The sequence below is a fragment of the Mobula hypostoma genome, chromosome 30, assembly GCF_963921235.1.
Source record: "Mobula hypostoma chromosome 30, sMobHyp1.1, whole genome shotgun sequence".
In the NCBI taxonomy this organism is placed as follows: Eukaryota; Metazoa; Chordata; class Chondrichthyes; order Myliobatiformes; family Myliobatidae; genus Mobula; species Mobula hypostoma.
In genome coordinates this window covers 6,047,602-6,065,915 of record NC_086126.1, presented here as the reverse complement: position 1 = coordinate 6,065,915, position 18,314 = coordinate 6,047,602, and the positions used below count along the sequence as shown (strand labels likewise).

Below are 18,314 nucleotides of genomic sequence, written 5' to 3'. Positions count from 1 at the left end.
AGGGCTATGCATTAGGGATATTCTAGGCAGCTTCGAGAGTAGGTTTCATGGTCAGCACCCAAGATGCCCTGGGATTCCTATTAAATCTCTCCCTTCTCACCTTAAACATAGAGTGTATGTTGAGAGGATGCTTCCTACAGTTGGGGTGTCTAGGAGCAGAGAGTGCAGCCTCAGAAAACAAAGAGGGGGATGTGGAGCAGCCAGAAGTCGCGGTGCACATTGACTTGATAGAGGTGCATGATGAGAGGCATAGGTCAAGTGGCTTTTTCATAGAACATAGAACATAGATTAGTACAGCACATTACAGGCCCTTTGGCCCACAATGACCCTCAAACCCTGCCTCCCATATAACCCCCCACCTTAAATTCCTCCATATACCTGTCTAGTAGTCTCTTAAACTTCACTAGTGTATCTGCCTCCACCACTGACTCAGGCAGTGCATTCCACGCACCAACCATTCTCTGAGTTAAAAACCTTCCTCTAATATCCCCCTTGAACTTCCCACCCCTTACCTTAAAGCCATGTCCTGGTATTGAGCAGTGGTGCCCTGGGGAAGAGGTGCTGGCTATCCACTCTATCTATTCCTCTTATTATCTTGTACACCTCTATCATGTCTCCTCTCATCCTCCTTCTCTCCAAAGAGTAAAGCCCTAGCTCCCTTAATCTCTGATCATAATGTATACTCTCTAAACCAGGCAGCATCCTGGTAAATCTCCTCTGTACCCTTTCCAATGCTTCCACATCCTTCCTATAGTGAGGCGACCAGAACTGGACACAGTACTCCAAGTGTGGCCTAACCAGAGTTTTATAGAGCTGCATCATTACATCGCGACTCTTAAACTCTCTCGCTCGACTTATGAAAGCTAACACCCCATAACCTTTCTTAACTACCCTATCTACCTGTGAGGCAACTTTCAGGGATCTGTGGACATGTACCCCCAGATCCCTCTGCTCCTCCGCACTACCAAGTATCCTGCCATTTACTTTCTACTCTGCCTTGGAGTTTGTCCTTCCGAAATGTACCACCTCACACTTCTCCGGGTTGAATTCCATCTGCCGCTTCTCAGCCCACTTCTGCATCCTAACAACGTCTCTCTGCAATCTTCGACAGTCCTCTACACTATCTACACCACCACCAACCTTTGTGTCGTCTGCAAACTAGCCAACCCACCCTTCTACCCCCACATCCAGGTCGTTAATAAAAATCATGAAAAGTAGAGGTCCCAGAACAGATCCTTGTGGGACACCACTAGTCACAATCCTCCAATCTGAATGTACTCCCTCCACCACGACCCTCTGCCTTCTGCAGGCAAGCCAATTCTGAATCCACCTGGCCAAACTTCCCTGGATCCCATGCCTTCTGACTTTCTGAATAAGCCTACCGTGTGGAACCTTGTCAAATGCCTTACTAAAATCCATGTAGGTCATATCCACTGCACTACCCTCATCTATGTGCCTGGTCACCTCCTCAAAGAACTCTATCAGGCTTGTTAGACACGATCTGCCCTTCACAAAGCCACGCTGACTGTCCCTGATCAGACCATGATTCTCTAAATGCCCAGAGATCCTATCTCTAAGAATCTTTTCCAACAGCTTTCCCACCAAAGACATAAGGCTCACTGGTCTATAATTACCCGGACTATCCCTACTACCTTTTTTGAACAAGGGGACAACATTCACCTCCCTCCAATCCTCTGGTACCATTCCCGTGGACAACGAAGACATAAAGATCCTAGCCAGAGGCTCAGCAATCTCTTCCCCCGCCTCGTGGAGCAGCCTGGGGAATATTCCGTCAGGGTGGAAATGGCTAACACAAGACGGCATAATTTTAAAGTGGCTGGAGGGAAGTTGGGGGGGGGGTGGATATCAGGTTTTTTTTTTACACAGAGTGGTGGGAGCCTGGAATGTGCTGCCAGGGGTGGTGGTAAAGGCAGATAGGTTAGGGAGATTTAAGAAACCCTTAGATAAGCATGTGGATAAAAGAAAAATGGAGGGCTATGTGAGAGGGAAGAGTTAGATTGATCTTAAAGTGGGTTAAAAGGTCATCCCAACATTATGGGCCGAAGGGCCCATACGATTCTATATTCTATGTTTAGCATGGAAATGAGGAGGAATTTCTTTAGCCAGAGGTTGGTGAATCTGTGGAATTCATTGCCACAGATGGCTGTGGAGGCCATATCATTGGGTATCTCTAAAGTAGAGGTTAATTGGGTCCTGGTTCGTCAGAGTGTCAAAGGTTGCTGGGAAAAGGCAGCGTGAATGGGATTGAGAGGGGTAATAAATTAGGCAAGATGGAATGGCAGAGCAGACCTGATAGGCTGAATGGCCGAATTCTGATCCTATGTCTTATGGTGTTATGTTGAGTGTTAGGGGATGTGGTTACGGTTCAGGTGGGGGGTGTTGGCTAGTGTTGGTAATAAATCTTGGTGGTTGCAACGCCATTGAACAGCAAAACAGATGAAGGCCGAATGGCCTGGCCTTGCCCTGTTTTGTAAACGTTTGCAATAAAAAAGGAATTACATGCATTGAAAGTCCTTTTACTCTCACGTATTCCCTTTTGATTTATACAAAGGATTAATATTAATTTTCATCCGTTCTTTGACAAGATTGCAGGTATCTACAAAGCACATACATGTGGAAAAGAGTCTATTTTTTATGGGCGCACAGTCTATATCGAGCTCAGAACTGGTCGGGAGCACAGAGACTGGTAGGCGGGCGGCTCGCTGGCTATGGGCATGAGGTCCAGTCCGGTTTTGGAGAACACGGAGTTCATGGAGACGTCGGTGGTCATCGAGGGTCCGTAGCTGGAGAACTCTACCATCTGCTCGTAGGGCTTCACATCCACCCTGCCGGCCTGCTGCTCAGCCGACATGAGGTTGGTGATTGAGAAAGGGTGGTTCAAGGGAAACTGAGGGTCAGGCTTGAGGTAGACCTCAGAGGAGAGCTGGGAGAGGAACGAAGGCTGGGAGGGCACCAAGGAAGCCGACTTGGTGTCCGGGGGACTCTCCTGGCTCGGGATGCCAGGGCTGGCCTCTGGGGATGCCTTGCCCAGCTGCTGGTAGAGGGGCCTCCCCTGGTTCCTCCCCTGCTCCGAGCCGGGTGACCCAACGGAAGAGTCTGTGTCCGGCGACACGTCCCTCGGCCCCAGGCTCTCCGGCGCAGGGGCCACGCCACTCTTCCGCGGGGCGGCCGCTGCCTCGCTCCGCCGCTCGCACTTGAACCGCTTCTGCCTCCTGAGGTAGCAGCCGTTCTCGAACATGTTGCCCGAGTCCGGGTGGAGGGCCCAGTAGGAGCCCTTTCCCGGTTTCTCTGGCGACCGGGGCATCTTGATGAAGCAGTCGTTGAAAGACAGGGAGTGGCGAATGGAGTTCTGCCAGCGCTGCTGGTTCTGCCGGTAGTAGGGGAAGAAGTCCATGATCCACTGGTAGATCTCGTTGAGCGTCAGCATCTTCTGTGAGGATTGTTGGATGGCCATGGTTATGAGGGAGATGTAGGAATATGGAGGCTTGGCGTGCGTGTAGTTCCGCCTGAAGCTCTTGCTGTCCCCCGCAAACTCCAGACTGCCCCGTCTGAGCGCTGGGCCGATGGCAGGGTTGACGCTGCAGTAGGAAGCAATCTGGCTGATGGCATTGGGTTGGGCTCCAACCTGATCCATTGGTGAACCCATCGAGCCCTCCAGCCCGGTGACCTCAGAGGCCGCACTGGTCGCGGCTCCAGCGCCGGCCCCCATACCCGGCAGCAGGTGGTGGTGGTGGCTTACCATCCCGGGGTTTATGTAGGACACGTTGATGGTGCCAGGATGCCTCGCGTCCTCCTCGTAAGGATTCAGGTTCATCCCCGGGTTCATGTTGGCCATCGGCTGGTAAACCTGGCACAGAGCAGAAAACAATGGTTAGGAGCCGAAATTTACGACCAGGGGCAAGAGGACAGGACTGAAGATTAGCCTCGTTTATCACATGTACAACGAAACACACGGTGAAATGTGCCATTTGCGTCCAGCGGCCAAACGCGGTCCAAGGACGTGCTGAGGGGTGGGCACACTTCCAGTGCCAACGTAGCGTGCCCACGACTCACCAACCCTAACCAGTACGTCTTTGGGAGGTGGGAGGAAGCTGGAGCACCCGTCAGGCAGACCCTTCAGCCCAATAAGTCGTGCTGGTCCACCGTTCTGTTCGTTTCTTTATTTAGAGGTGCAGCACAGTAACCGAGGGAGAGAGAAAGAAGAGGGGGACAGAGTGAGTCAGGAGTGAAGGAGAGGAGAAGACAGGAGGAGAGGGAGAGAAGAAGGGGACGGGGCAGAGAGAGGAAAGAGACAGTGACTGAGAGAGGAGAGAGAGGGGGAAGAGAAATGGGGTAGAGGGCGAGAGTGTGGGGAAGAGAGAGGGAAGAGGGAAGAGAAGGGGAAGAGAGAATGGGAGATGGAGAGAAGAGTGGGACAGAGGAGCAGAGAGAGGAAGAAGAGTGTGACAGTGAGGGGGAGAGAGGGGCAGAGAGAGGAAAATGAGTGACAGTGAGAGAGGAGAGAGAGGGTGGAGATAAAGAGAGGGGATAGAGGGAGAGAGTGAGGAGAGAGGGGAAGAGAGAGCAGAGAAGAAGTGAGGGGAGAGAGAGGGGGAGAGAGAGAGGAGAGAGGGAGAGAAGGTAGCAGAGAGAGAGATGAGTGAAGGAGAGAGGGGCAGTGACAGAGAGGGGGAGAGAGAGGGGAAAGAGAGGAGAGGGGGAAGAGAGAGAGGGGAGAGGGAAAGAAGGGGAAAAGAGAGTGAGTGCAGAGTGGAGAGAGGGAAAAAGGGGCAAAGAGAGGTTGAAGAGAGAGAGGGGAGAGGGAGAGGCATGGAAGAGAGACAGGTGGAGAGAAAGAGAGGAGAGGAAGAAGGTTGGAATGAGGGAGAGAGGGTGGAGAAGAAAGAAAGGGAAACAGAGAGCATGAGAGAGGGAGGGAAGGAGAGGTGGAAGGGCTTTGGATAGAATCAAAGGCTGCTGACGGTGTTCCTGCCGGTGCTGGAGTGATGGAAATCAGTGGGAATGGTTGTGGTGGCGGGGAGTCGTAGGTCAGAAAGGCAACTGGGGGGAAGTTCTCGGGTGGCTGCGTGACCCTGAGGATGGTCTGGGGTTGCAGGGTGGCAGTGCAGCCCTTCTTATCCCAGGCAGTTTCACCTAATTTACTGATGCCCTCACCTCAGTACAGGGAGGGAGGCACGAAGTGAGATATTTGTGAGTGGGGGTTTTGAAGTGTGCTGGTGGGAGGAGGGGTTGGGGGGATGGCCGTGGCTTTGTACCACACCTTCAGTCGGTCAAAATCTGAGTCAGGGATCATTACACTGACCCAGGAGAGGAGATTGGAATGAAACAGGACACCCAGTGAGGAATTCAAATGATTCAAGGAATATAAATTATACAACCTTGAGATTGTCTCCTGACAGGCAGTCACAAAGCAAGAAACCCAAAAGAACCCAAATTTTAAAAATAGGACCAACACCCAATGCACAAAAAACCCACAAATCACGCAAACAATAAAAGCAAGCAACAGAATTCCGAACCAAATTGAGCAGCTGGAGTAGACCAGACAGAAGAGAGGCATTTCACTCAACGTACTGCCGTAACTCTTGGTAAATTCTCACCAACCCCACCACCCCGACTCCACTTGCTCTCTCCCCCCGCATCTCAAGCTAGTAGATAACAGATAATAGACAATAGGTGCAGGAGTAGGCCATTCGGCCCTTCCAGCCAGCACCACCATTCACTGTGATCATGGCTGATCATCCACAATCAGTACCCTTTTCCTGCCTTCTCCCCATATCCCTTGACTCCGCTATCTTTAAGAGCTCTATCTAACTCTTTCTTGAAAGAATCCAGAGAATTGGCCTCCACTGCCTTCTGAGGCAGAGCATTCCACAGATCCACAACTCTCTGGGTGAGAAAGTTTTTCCTCAACTCCGTTCTAAATGGCCTACCCCTTATTCTCAAACTGTGGCCTCTGGTTCTGGACTCACCCATCAGCGGGAACACGCTTCCTGCCTCCAGCGTGTCCAATCCCTTAATAATCTTGTATGTTTCAATCAGATCCCCTCCCATCCTTCTAAATTCCAGAGTATACAAGCCCAGTCGCTCCAATCTTTCAACATATGACAGTCCCACCATCCCGGGAATTAACCTTGTGAACCTACGCTGCACTCCCTCAATAGCAAGAATGTCCTTCCTCAAATTTGGAGACCAAAACTGCACACAGTACTCCAGGTGTGGTCTCGCCAGGGCCCAGATGTAACATACACGTCGTTTGGCAATAACTTTACTAGGCTTCGATCTACCTGGATGGCAGGAAAGCAAAATCTTTTCACTGCGAAGATAACAAATCAATTACAGCTCCAATGCGAGGAGTTATGGCCCTAAAAGCAGGAGAATGGGGTTGAGAGGGATGATAAGTCAGCCATGGTCCAAATGGTGCAAATCTGCTCCTGTGCCTCATGGACAGTGAGGTGTACCTAAGAGAGTGACCTCTGAGTCTGCGCATATTCCGTATACTCGAGATTCATTTTCATGCAGGCATTTACCAGGAAATAAAAAGTGCAAGAGAATTTGTGGAACAACTCTACATAAACAACGACTGACAAACGACCAGCGTACAAAAAGAGAAAGCTGTACAGATAAATAGGAGTCAGAATCAGGTTTATTAGCACCGGCATGTGACGTGAAATTTTTAGACTCAGCAGCAGCAATTCAATGCAATACATAACCTAGCAGAGAAAATAATAATAAATAAAACAAAAAAATAACAATAAATAAACAAGTAAATCAATTATGTATATTGAATAGATTGGAAAAAAAACATACAAAAACAGAAATACTGTATATTAAAAAAGAGTGAGGTAGTGTCCAAAGATTCAATGTCCATTTAGGAATCGGATGGCAGAGGGGAAGAAGCTGTTCCTGAATCGCTGAGTCTGTGCCTTCAGGCTTCTGTACCTCCTACCTGATGGTAACAGTGAGAAAAGGGCATGTCCTGGGTGCTGGAGATCCTTAATAATGGACGCTGCCTTTCTGAGACACTGCTCCCTAAAGATGTCCTGGGTACTTTGTAGGCTAGTACCCAAGATGGAGCTGACTAGATTTACAACCTTCTGCAGCTTCTTTCAGTCCTGTGCAGTAGCCTCCCAACACCAGACAGTGATGCAGCCTGTCAGAATGCTCTCCATGGTACATCTATAGAAGTCGTTGAGAGAAGTTGTAGATGGAGTTTAAAATGGGCAAGTGCGAGTGTTGTCATTTATTTACTTATTTCGAGATTCAGCACAGTAATAGGCCTGTCCAGCCCAACGAGCCCACTCAGAGCAGAATCGGGTTTAATGTCACCCGCATACGTCGTGAGATTTGTTGTTGCCTTTTCTGAGGCACTGCGCCTCGAAGATGTCTTGGATATCTGGTGCCCAAGATGGAGCTGACTGAGTTTACAACTCTGCAGCTTACTTCAATCCTGTGTAGTAACCACCCCTCCCTGTACCAGGCGGTGATGCACCCAGTCAGAATGCTGTCCACGGTACATCTGTAGAAATTTGCAAGTGTCTTTGGTGACAAGCCAAGTTTCCTCAAACTCCGAATGAAGTTGTCCTGCCTTCTTTGTAACTGCGTCAATATGTTGGGCCCAGGATAGATCCTCAGAGATGCTGACGCCCAGGAACTTGAAACTGCTCACCATTTCCACTTCAGATCCCTCTGTGAGGACTGGTGCATGTTTCCTCATCTTACCCTTCCTGAGGTCCATAATCAGTTCGGTCCCCAACCACCTACTCCCACATGACCAATTATCCTGCCAACCCTGGCTTTTCCCTCTGGAGTGAAGGAGAATGAGGGGTGACTTGATAGAGCTGTACAAGATGATAAGAGGCATAGACTGAGTGGAGACTTTTTCCTGGAGCAGATCTGTCTAATATGTCCACAATCAATGGACTCACTATTAACCACTCATGTTCTTAGTGTTAATTGTAACAGAATCAATGAACGACTGCCCAATTAAGGCATTCAGAATGCAGAAGACAAATGCAAAAAGAAGAAACAATAATCCTAAATAAGCAGTAAATATCGAGAACATGAGATGAAGAGTCTTTGAAAGTGAGTCTATAGGTTGAGGGAACGTTTCAATGATGGGGCAAGTGAAGTTGAGTGAAGTTATCCCCTTTGGTTCGAGAGTCTGATGGTTGAGGGGTAGTAACTGTTCCTGAACCTGGTGGTGTGAGTCCTGAGGATTTTGTACCTTCCTGATCACAGCAGCGAGAAGAGAGCCTGGCCTGGCTGGTGGGGTAAAGATAGTTGATGGGGTGATAAAGACTGCCTGTGGCATGCTTGGCTTTTTTTTTAGTTAAGGTATTGAGTTCAAGAGTCAGAAGGAGCCTTATAAAACTCTGGTTAGGACGCGTCTGGGATATTTTATTCATTTCTGACCTCCCCAATACAGGAAGGATGTCGAGGCTTTGGAGAGGGCGCAGAAGAGGTTCACCGGGATGCTGCCTGGATTAGAGAGCATGTGCTATCACGAGAGGTGGGACAAACTGGTTGTTTTCCCTACAGCAGCGGAGGCAGAGGGGAGACGTGACAGAAGTTGATACAAGTGGAGGGATATAGATAACAGCCAGTGTCTTTTCCCCAGGGTCAAAATGTCTAATACTAGAGGGCACGTATTCAAGGTGAGAGGGGGCAGGTTCAAAGGAGATGTGTGGGGCAAGATTTTTACACGGAGAGCACTAGGTGCCTGCAGTGCGCTGCCAGGGGGGTGGGGGGGCAGATGCAATAGAGGTATTAAAGAGGACACAGGAATACACCAGGAATGGAGAGGGTCCAGAGGAGGTTCACGAGAATGGCCCTGGGAACGAAAGGGTTAATGTATGAGGAACGATTGGTGGCTCTGGGCCTGTACTCACAGGAGTTTAGAAGAATGAGGAGGGACCTCACTGAAACCTATCAAGCATTGAAAGACCTAGATTGAGTGGACGTTTAGTGGGGAGAGTGGAGGACCAGAGGGCACGGCCTCAAGACACAAAGATGCCTCTTTAGACCAGAGGATGAGGAGGAATTTCTTTAGCCAGAGGATGGTGAATATGTAGAATTTATTGCCACAGCCGACTGTGGTGGCCAAGTCATTGGGTGTATTTAAGGCAGAGGTTGATAGGTTCTTGATTAGTCAGGGTGTCAAATGTACATTAGATTATGAGCACACACAGTCCTCGTTTATTGTCATTTAGTAATGCATGCATTAAGAAATGATACAATGTTCCTCCAGTATGATGTCACAGAAACACAAGACAGACCAAGACTGAAACTGACAAAAACCGCATAATTATAACATACAGTTACAACAGTGCAAAGCAATACTGTAATTTGATAAAGAACAGACCATGGGCATGGTAAAATAACAGTCTCAAAGTCCCAATAGCCCCATCATCTCACGCAGACAGTAGAAGGAAGAAACTCTTCCTGCCATGAACCTCCAGCACTGCAAACTTGCCGATGCAGCACCCCGGAAGCACCCGACCACAGCCGACTCCGAGTCCGTCCGAAAGCTTCGAGCCCCCGACCAGCCCTCCGAGAGATTCTGGATCACACAGTAGCAGCGGCAGCGAAACAGGATTTTCAGAAGTTTCACCAGATGTTCCTCCGTGCTTCTCACGTCCGTCTCCATCAAATCAGGGTTGTGCACGGCTTCCTACTTGACAAATAACAGTTGTTCATCACCGGAGTGGCCACTGTGCGCTGCGTTGCATCACCATCTTCTCTTCTACATACGGAAGAAGGCAGGAGAACGGGGTAATAAGGGAGGGATGAGGGATAATAAGTCAGCCATGATGGAATGAGAGCAGACACAATGGGCTGAGTGGCCTAATTCTGCTCCTATGTCTTATGAACCTTATGTGCAGGCAGAAGGGATCAGAGCAATTGGCCATCGCTAGCTCAGTTAGTTTGGGATGATATCATGCGCCAATGGGTTTATTCCTGTGCTACGTTTCCAATATCCCATTGTCATTTGTGAGATCTTGCTGTGCGCCAGTTGGTACTGAACTTCCTTCATTCAGCACACGGATCATTCCTGGACAGAGGCATCTGGATTGGCTCTGTTTTCCCGGCGCCCCGTCCAACGCGTGCAGTCCGACCGGCGGGCTCCCCTCCTTCTTGGCTCATCCTTTCTAAATTGTCTTCAGAGCTCCTTAGGCTCCTCAAGTCACTGTTTCTGTGTAAACAGGGAAGCGCCCTCCTCCGAGACGTGTCGGAGGCCACCCAGCAAGTGTTCTCCCGCCCCTTCCATTGTTTTCTCTGAACTCTTCAACTCTAGGTATTAAACTTTAAAAAGACCCTGACAGGTAGGGCCATCAGGTCGGGCAGGGATAAGTACACGGCAGAGTTGAGACTGCGCTTCTTTGAATCTGAATCAGAATCAGGTTTAATATCACCGGCATGTCGTGAAATTTGTTATCTTTGCGGCAACAGTACAATGCAATGCATGATAATATAGAAAAAAATTAATTACAGTAAGTATATGTATATTGTTAGATTAAACAAGCAGTGAAAACCAGAAATATAAATGTAGTGAGGTAGTGTTCCTGGGTTCAATGTCCATTCAGAAATCGGATGGCAGAGGGGAAGAACCTGTTTCTAAAATGTTGACTGTGAGCCTTCAGGCTCCTGTACCTCCTTCCTGATGATAGCAATGAGAACAGAGCATGTCCCAGGTGATGGGTGTCATGGTCCCGACCGTTAATTCCCCATTTTCTCCTAATTCCATTTGATTCTGTGACCGACCGTTAATTCCCCATTTTCTCCTCATTCCCTTTGATGGCGGCACACCTGGTCCCCATCAAGACCTGCAGCATAAAAACCCCGGCTTTGCATCCACTCGTTGCCAGATCGTTGTTTAGCCAGTGTGGTAATTAACGTTCCCGGCCACTTAGGATTGTATATTCTAAGTTTTACTTCAGTACCGAGGTTTACCTGGGTAACTGTGTCTCTCCGTGTCAAGTATTCTAAGTTTTACTTCAGTACCGAGGTTTACCTGTGTAACTCCATCTCTCTGTGTCAAGAAAAGTATTGTCTACCGCTTGCCTTTCTACAATCCGTGTCAAGATAAGGGTTGCCTGCCGCCTGCCTTTCTGTTTGCTGTTCAACTCCAGCATCGCTTCGTGTCAGGTTCCAGCTACACCCACGCCTTCGTCTGCATCCTAACCCTATCTCCATGCCAGTGTCCTGGGTTTGGGTTTGCCCCATTCCTTGCAACAATGGGGGTCCTTAATAATGGATGCTGCCTTTTTGAGGCATCGCTCCTTGAAGATGTCCTGGATACTATGGAGGCTAGTGCCCATGATGAAGCTGACTGAGTTTACAACTCTCTGCAGTTTATTTCAATCCTGTGCAACACCACCCCCCCCCACATACCAGACCGTGACTCACTCAGTTAGGATGCTCTCCAAGGTACAACTGTAGAAACTTGCAAGTGTGTTTGGTGGCATACCAAATCTTCTCAAACTCCTAATGAAATATGGCTGCTGGTGTGCCTTCATTGTAGCTGCCTCGATATGTTGGGCCCAGGATAGATCCTGAGAGATATTGAAACTCAGGAACTTGAAATTGCTCACTCTCTCCACTTCTGATCCCTCTATGTGGACTGGTGTGTGTTCCCTCATCTTACCCTTTCTGAAGTCCACAATCAGTTCTTCAATTCCCCAACACTGGGGAAAAATGCATGCACATTCACACTATGCCCCTCGTTGTACGCACACCTCTCAATCTCACACATGCCATTGCATAAAGTCTCTGCTCAGCTTCCTTGCATAACTCAGTCCCTCGAGTCCCGGCAGCATCCTTGTAAATCTACCCGTGCACTCTTACATTCCTGGGCTTTCGAATTGATGTACCAGACCATGATACAACCGGTCAAGATACTTGTAGTTTCAACCAAACCGAGATACAACCAGTCAAGATAGTTTCAACCAGACCATGATACAACCAGTCAAGATAGTTTCAACCAGACCATGATACACTGGTCAAGATAGTTTCAACCAGACCATGATACACTGGTCAAGATAGTTTCAACCAGACCATGATACAACCAGTCAAGATAGTTTCAACCAGACCATGATACACTGGTCAAGATAGTTTTAACCAGACCATGATACACTGGTCAAGATAGTTTCAACCAGACCATGATACAACCAGTCAAGATAGTTTCAACCAGACCATGATACACTGGTCAAGATAGTTTCAACCAGACCATGATACAACCAGTCAAGATAGTTTCAACCAGACCATGCATGATACACTGGTCAAGACAGTTTCAACCAGACCATGATACACTGGTCAAGATAGTTTCAACCAGACCATGATACAGCCAGTCAAGATAGTTTCAACCAGACCATGATACACTGGTCAAGATAGTTTCAACCAGAACATGATACAACCAGTCAAGATAGTTTCAACCAGCCCATGATACACTGGTCAAGATAGTTTCAACAGTGCATCTGTAGAAGTTTGTGACAAGTCAAAAAGCTCCTTATCCTTTGACAGAGGTTATCCTTCCAATGTGTTCGAAGGACTTTGAGAGACAGTATTAGTTCACCAAGGTATCCGCTGACCCTTTCTATGTCTCCTTGGTGACGATGATGACTCTCGAAGATTCCCACTGCTCCAGAGGATTTGTCCTGGGACCAGCACATAAGTGTCATACAAGAAGGCCTGACAGCACCTCTACTTCCTTAAATGTGTGCTCGTTTGTCCATTATATAACGTTGCCAATCATGATCTTTCCGTGACCATGATTGTTCTTGGCAAATGTTTCTACAGGTGAGGTTTTCCACTGCCTTCTTCTGGGCAGCATCTTTACAAGATGGGTGACTCCAGCCATTATCAATACTCTTCAGAGATTGTCCGCCTGGCGTCAGTCGTCGCATGACCAGCACTTGTGCTACACCTTGCCCAAGGGTGACCTGCAGGCTAGTGGAGGGAAGAAGGAGCGCCTTACACCTCCTTTGGTAAAAACGTATCTCCACCTCACCACCCAGTACCTACAGCATGTTGCCACACACTTTGACAAATGTCTGTAAACACACACAGCGGGAGGATATCCTAACTGGTTGCATCACTGCAGTATGGAAACAGGGAAGTCTACAGAAAGTGGTGGACACAGCCCAGTCCATCGCAGGCAAGACCCTCACGCCATTGAGCACATTTACAAGGAGGGCTGTCACAAGAAAGCAGCATACATCATCAAGAATCCACACCATCCAGGCCATGCTCTCGTCTCGCTATGATCATCGGGCAGAAGTGCAGAAGCCTTAGGTCCCACACCAGCCGGTTCAGGAACAGCTATTACCCCACAACCATCAGGCTCCTGAACCAGCGTGGATAACCTCACCCACCACAACTCTAATCTGATTCTACAACCTACACAAACCCTTTCAAGGACCCCTCACATGATCTCAGTGTTCTTTTTAGCATCTGCACGTTGTGTTCTTTTGCACATAGGTGATTTATCAGCGTTCATTAATTTATGTATAATTTCTAATAAATTCTGTTGTATTTTGTTATTTTTCTATATGAAAATGAATTTCAAGGTAGTGTATGGTAACATAGCCATACTTTAATAATAAACTTTACTTTGATTTTGACTGTGAAAGCTCTCCACCTCTGTCTCCTTTCGTGCTGTTTAAAAAACAATTTACCTTTTGCTTGCTAACCCTAATGCCCCACACGGTCCTTCCAGGTGAGGCAACACTGCACCTGTGAATCTGCTGGGGTCGTCTCTTGTGTCCGGTGCTCCCAATGCGGCCTCCCCTACATCGGTGAGACGCGTTGCAAATTGGAGGGACCGCTTCGTCGAGCACCCCCTCACTGCTCCACCCGCAAGAGAACTAGAGCTTTCCTGGTGGCCAAACATTTTAATTCCCATTCCCATTCCTGTTCCGACATATCGGTCCGGGGCTTCCTCCTGTGCCAAGATGAGGCCGCCCTCAGGGTGGAGGAGCAACACTTTATATTCCGTCTGGAATATATCCGATATTCCTTCCCCTCTTCCTCTATTCCCCACTCTGTCCTTTTACCTCTTCTCACCTGCCTACCTCTTCCCCCTGGGTCCCCTCCTCCTTCCCTTTCTCCTATGGTCCACTCTCTCCTATCAGATTCCTTCTTCTCCAGCCCTTCATCTTTCCCTCCCACCTGGCTTCCGCTATCACCTTCTTGCTATCCTCCTTTCCCTTCCCTCCCCCTTCTTATTCTGGCATCTTCCCCCTTCCTTTCTGGTCCTGATGAAGACGCTTGACGTTAAATGTTGCACTCACAACATGCTGGGGGAACTCAGCAGGTCGGGCAGCATCCATGGAAACGATCAGTCAACGTTTTGAGCCGGAACCCTTTGTCAGGACTGAAGAGGGAGGGGGCAGAGGCCCTATAAAGAAGGTGGGGGGAGTGTGGGGAGGAGAAGGCTGGTAGGTTCCAGGTGAAAAACCAGTAAGGGGAAAGATAAAGGGGTCGGGGAGGTGATAGGCAGGAAAGGTGAAGAAGGAATAGGGGAAAACACAATGGGTAGTAGAAGGAGGCGGAACCATGAGGGAGGTGAAAGGCAGCTGGGGGAGGGGGCAGAGTGAAATAGGGTTTCCACGGATGCTGCCCGACCTGCTGAGTTCCTCCAGCATGTTGTGAGTGTTGCTTTGACCCCAGCATCTGCAGAGTATTTTGTGTTTATGGCCTTAAATGTTGACGTTTTATTCATTTCCATAGATGCTGCCTGACCTGCTGAGTTTGTGGGCATTGCTTATGTCTCCCGATCTGCCATACCGAACGATCAAAATGATCGACAAGGTGATGGAATCTGGTAGCAATAAACAATCTGCTAAAAGGACGTTATGTGCGTTTTGTGGTCTCCCCATTACAGGAAGGGTGTTGGAAAGGAAGCAGGAGATTCACCAGGATGCTGGCTGGATGAGAGATCAGTCAGCCCCAACGCGAAGTTGGACAAACTGGGGTTCTTTACTCTGGAGCAGCAGAGACTGAGGGGAGATCTGATGGAGGCTTATAAGAGCATAAGACACAGGAGCAGAATCAGACCATTTGGCCCATCGGGCCTGCTCCGCCATTCGATCATGGCTGATTTACTTTCCCACTCAACCCCCATTCTCCTGCCTTCTCCCTGTGACCTTTGATGACCTGACTTCTCAAGCCAGGTGGCGGGATGGGTCTCTACCAAAAGAGGCTCCTTCCTTTCGCTAGCCTGCAAGTCATAGTCATAGTCATAGTCATAGTCATACTTTACTGATCCTGAGGGAAATTAGTTTTTGTTACAGTTGCACCATAAATAATTAAATAGTAATATGTAAATTATGCCAGGAAATAAGTCCAGGACCAGCCTATTGGCTCAGGGTGTCTGACCCTCCTAGGGAGGAGTTGTAAAGTTTGATGGCCACAGGCAGGAATGACTTCCTATGACGCTCAGTGCTGCATCTTGGTGGAATGAGTCTCTAGCTGAATGTACTCCTGTGCCCACCCAGTACATTATGTAGTGGATGGGAGACATTGTCCAAGATGGCATGCAACTTGGACAGCATCCTCTTTTCAGACACCACCGTCAGAGAGTCCAGTTCCATCCCCACAACATCACTGGCCTTACGAATGAGTTTGTTGATTCTGTTGGTGTCTGCTACCCTCAGCCTGCTGCTCCAGCACACAACAGCAAATATGATCGCACTGGCCACCACAGTCTCGTAGAACATCCTCAGCATCGTCAACAGTCACCCTTGGGCAAGGTGCGGTACCTGCTTAGCCCCCACCTCCCTGGATCAGGGTCACGTGGAGCCATGGAAACAGGTGCTGGATGGTCGTATGGGCAGCCGGTGCACATCTCAAATCCTGGTTATGCAACCACTGATGCCAGGCAGACAGTCTCTGAAGAGTATTGATAATGGCTGGGGGTCACCTGGCTCGTAAAGGCTCTGCCCAGAAGAAGGCGATGGCAAACCACTTCTGTAGAAAAGTTTGCCAAGAACAATCATGACCATGACCGCCCACATCATATGACAGGGCGCATAAGGAACAAACTAATCAAGAACCTATCAGCCCCTGCTTTAAATACACCCAATGACCTGGCCTCCACAGCCATCTGTGACAATGAATTCCACAGATTCACTACACTCTGGCTAAAGAAATTCCTCTTCATCTCTGTTAATAGAGATGTTGCCAGGATAGACCGTCAAATTCCTTATCCCAGGGTAGAAATGTTAAGTACCAAAGTGTTGCTGACATCAACACTGGCACACTGCAGGGATGTGTGCTTATTAACTCACTGCTCTACTCTCTATCTACCCATGACTGTGTGGGTAGGCACTGCTTAAATACCATCTATAAATTCGCGACGATCTACAACCACCATTAGCAGATTCTCAGATGGTGACGAGAGGGCGTACACGAGCGAGGTAGCGGAGCAGTGTCGCTGCAGCAACCTTGCACTGAGCGTCAGTGAGATCAAAGAGCTGATTGTGGACTTCAGGAAGGGGGGGGACAAGGGAGCACGAACCAATCCTAACAGGGGGATCAGAAGTGGAGGGAGTGAGCAGTTTCAAATCCCTGGGTGTCAATATCTCTGAGGACCTGACCTGGGCGCAAACATATTGATGCAGCAACAAAGGAGGCAAGACAGCAGCAGCTGTATTTCATTAGGGGTTTGGGGGGGTCAGTCTGCAAGAGTTACCTCTTTCAATCCCAGCATAGCTCACTAACACTAACCCGTACACCTTTGGACTGTGGGAGGAAACCAAAGCACCTGGAGGAAACCCACACGGTGACGGGGGAAAGCGTACAAACTCCTCACAGAGTGCGAGCAGGATTGAACCTGTATCGCTGGTGCTGCTGTAGAGCGTCACACTACCCTCTATGCTGCAGGGCAGGCCCCCAGGGTTAGCACCTATGCTCCATCCGCCAGAAAAAGCAGGATCTCCTGGTGGCCATTTTAATTCTACTTCCCATTCCCTTTCCGACATGTCAGTCGGGCCTCCTCTTCCGCTGCAATGAGGTTACACTCACTGGAGGAGTAACACTTTATTGGGAGCAGTGAGAGACTGCCAGGTGAGGCGACACTTCACCTGTGAGTCCCTTCCAGGTGAGGCGACACTTCACCTGTGAGTTGGCTGGGGTGATATACTGCGTCCGGTGCTCCCGATGTGGCCTTCTATATATTGGCTAGACCCGACGCAGACTGGGCGATCGTTTCGCTGAACACCTACGCTCTGTCCACCAGAGAAAGTAGGATCTCCCAGTGGCCACACATTTTAATTCCACATCCCATTCTCATTCTGATATGTCTATCCACGGCCTCCTCTACTGTAAAGATGAAGCCGCACTCGGGTTGGAGGAACATCGCCTTATATTCCGTCTGGGTAGCCTCCAACCTGATGGCATGAACATTGACTTCTCTAACTTCCGCTAATGCCCCACCTCCCCCTTGTACACCATCCGTTATTTATATACACACATTCTTTCTCTCTCTCTCCCTTTTCTCCCTCTGTCCCTCTTACTATACCCCTTGCCCATCCTCTGGGCTTTTTCCCCCCCTCCCCCTTTTCCTTCTCCCTGGGCCTCCTGTCCCATGATCCTCTCATATCCCCTTTGCCAATCACCTGTCCAGCTCTTGGCTCCATCCCTCCCCCTCCTGTCTTCTCCTATCATTTCAGATCTCCCCCTCCCCCTCCCAATTTCAAATCTCTTACTAGCTCTTCCTTCAGTTAGTCCTGACGAAGGGGCTCGGCCTGAAACGTCGACTGTACCTCTTCCTAGAGATGCTGCCTGGCCTGCTGCGTTCACCAGCACTTTGATGTGTGTTGCTTGAGTAACACTATGTTCTGTCTGGGTAGCTTCCAACCAGATCCATTTGTTGCACTTCCAGTAATTGCCCTCCCCCTTCACCATTCCCGTTTCCCTCTCTCCTTACCCATTCATCACCTCCCTCTTCCCTTTCTTCCAGAATCTTCTGTCCTCTCTGATCAGACTCCCCCCTCCTCCAGCCCTGTATTTCTTTCACCAACCAACTTCCCAACTCTTTACTTCACTGCCTCCCCCCCTCCCAGTTTCGCCCATCACCTACCACATTATATGTCTTCCTCCTCTTCCCCCCCACCCCCACCTCTCATCCTTTTTTATCCCCCAGTCCTGATGAAGAGTCTTGGCCTGAAACATGGACTGTGTGCTCGTTCCTCTAGCATTTTGTGTGTGTTGCCGACATTTCCTACATCTGCAGGTTTTCTCATCTCTGTGATACTGAAGAGGCCTGGGTGGACGTAGAGAGGACTCGAGGAACT

The 18,314-nt window shown here is 49.0% G+C and overlaps 1 protein-coding gene across 1 annotated transcript in view; it reads right to left on the bottom strand.

The window, feature by feature from the left end:
• Positions 1 to 1,539: 1,539 nt before the first annotated feature.
• The window catches only part of LOC134339733 (forkhead box protein A2-like), a 28,258-nt gene continuing 11,483 nt past the window's right edge, over positions 1,540 to 18,314 (bottom strand). The window contains exon 2 of the mRNA XM_063036465.1: positions 1,540 to 3,868. Within this exon, the coding sequence (XP_062892535.1) occupies positions 2,669 to 3,868 (1,200 nt within the window). The 3' untranslated portion in view covers positions 1,540 to 2,668. The remainder of the gene's footprint in view (positions 3,869 to 18,314) is intronic.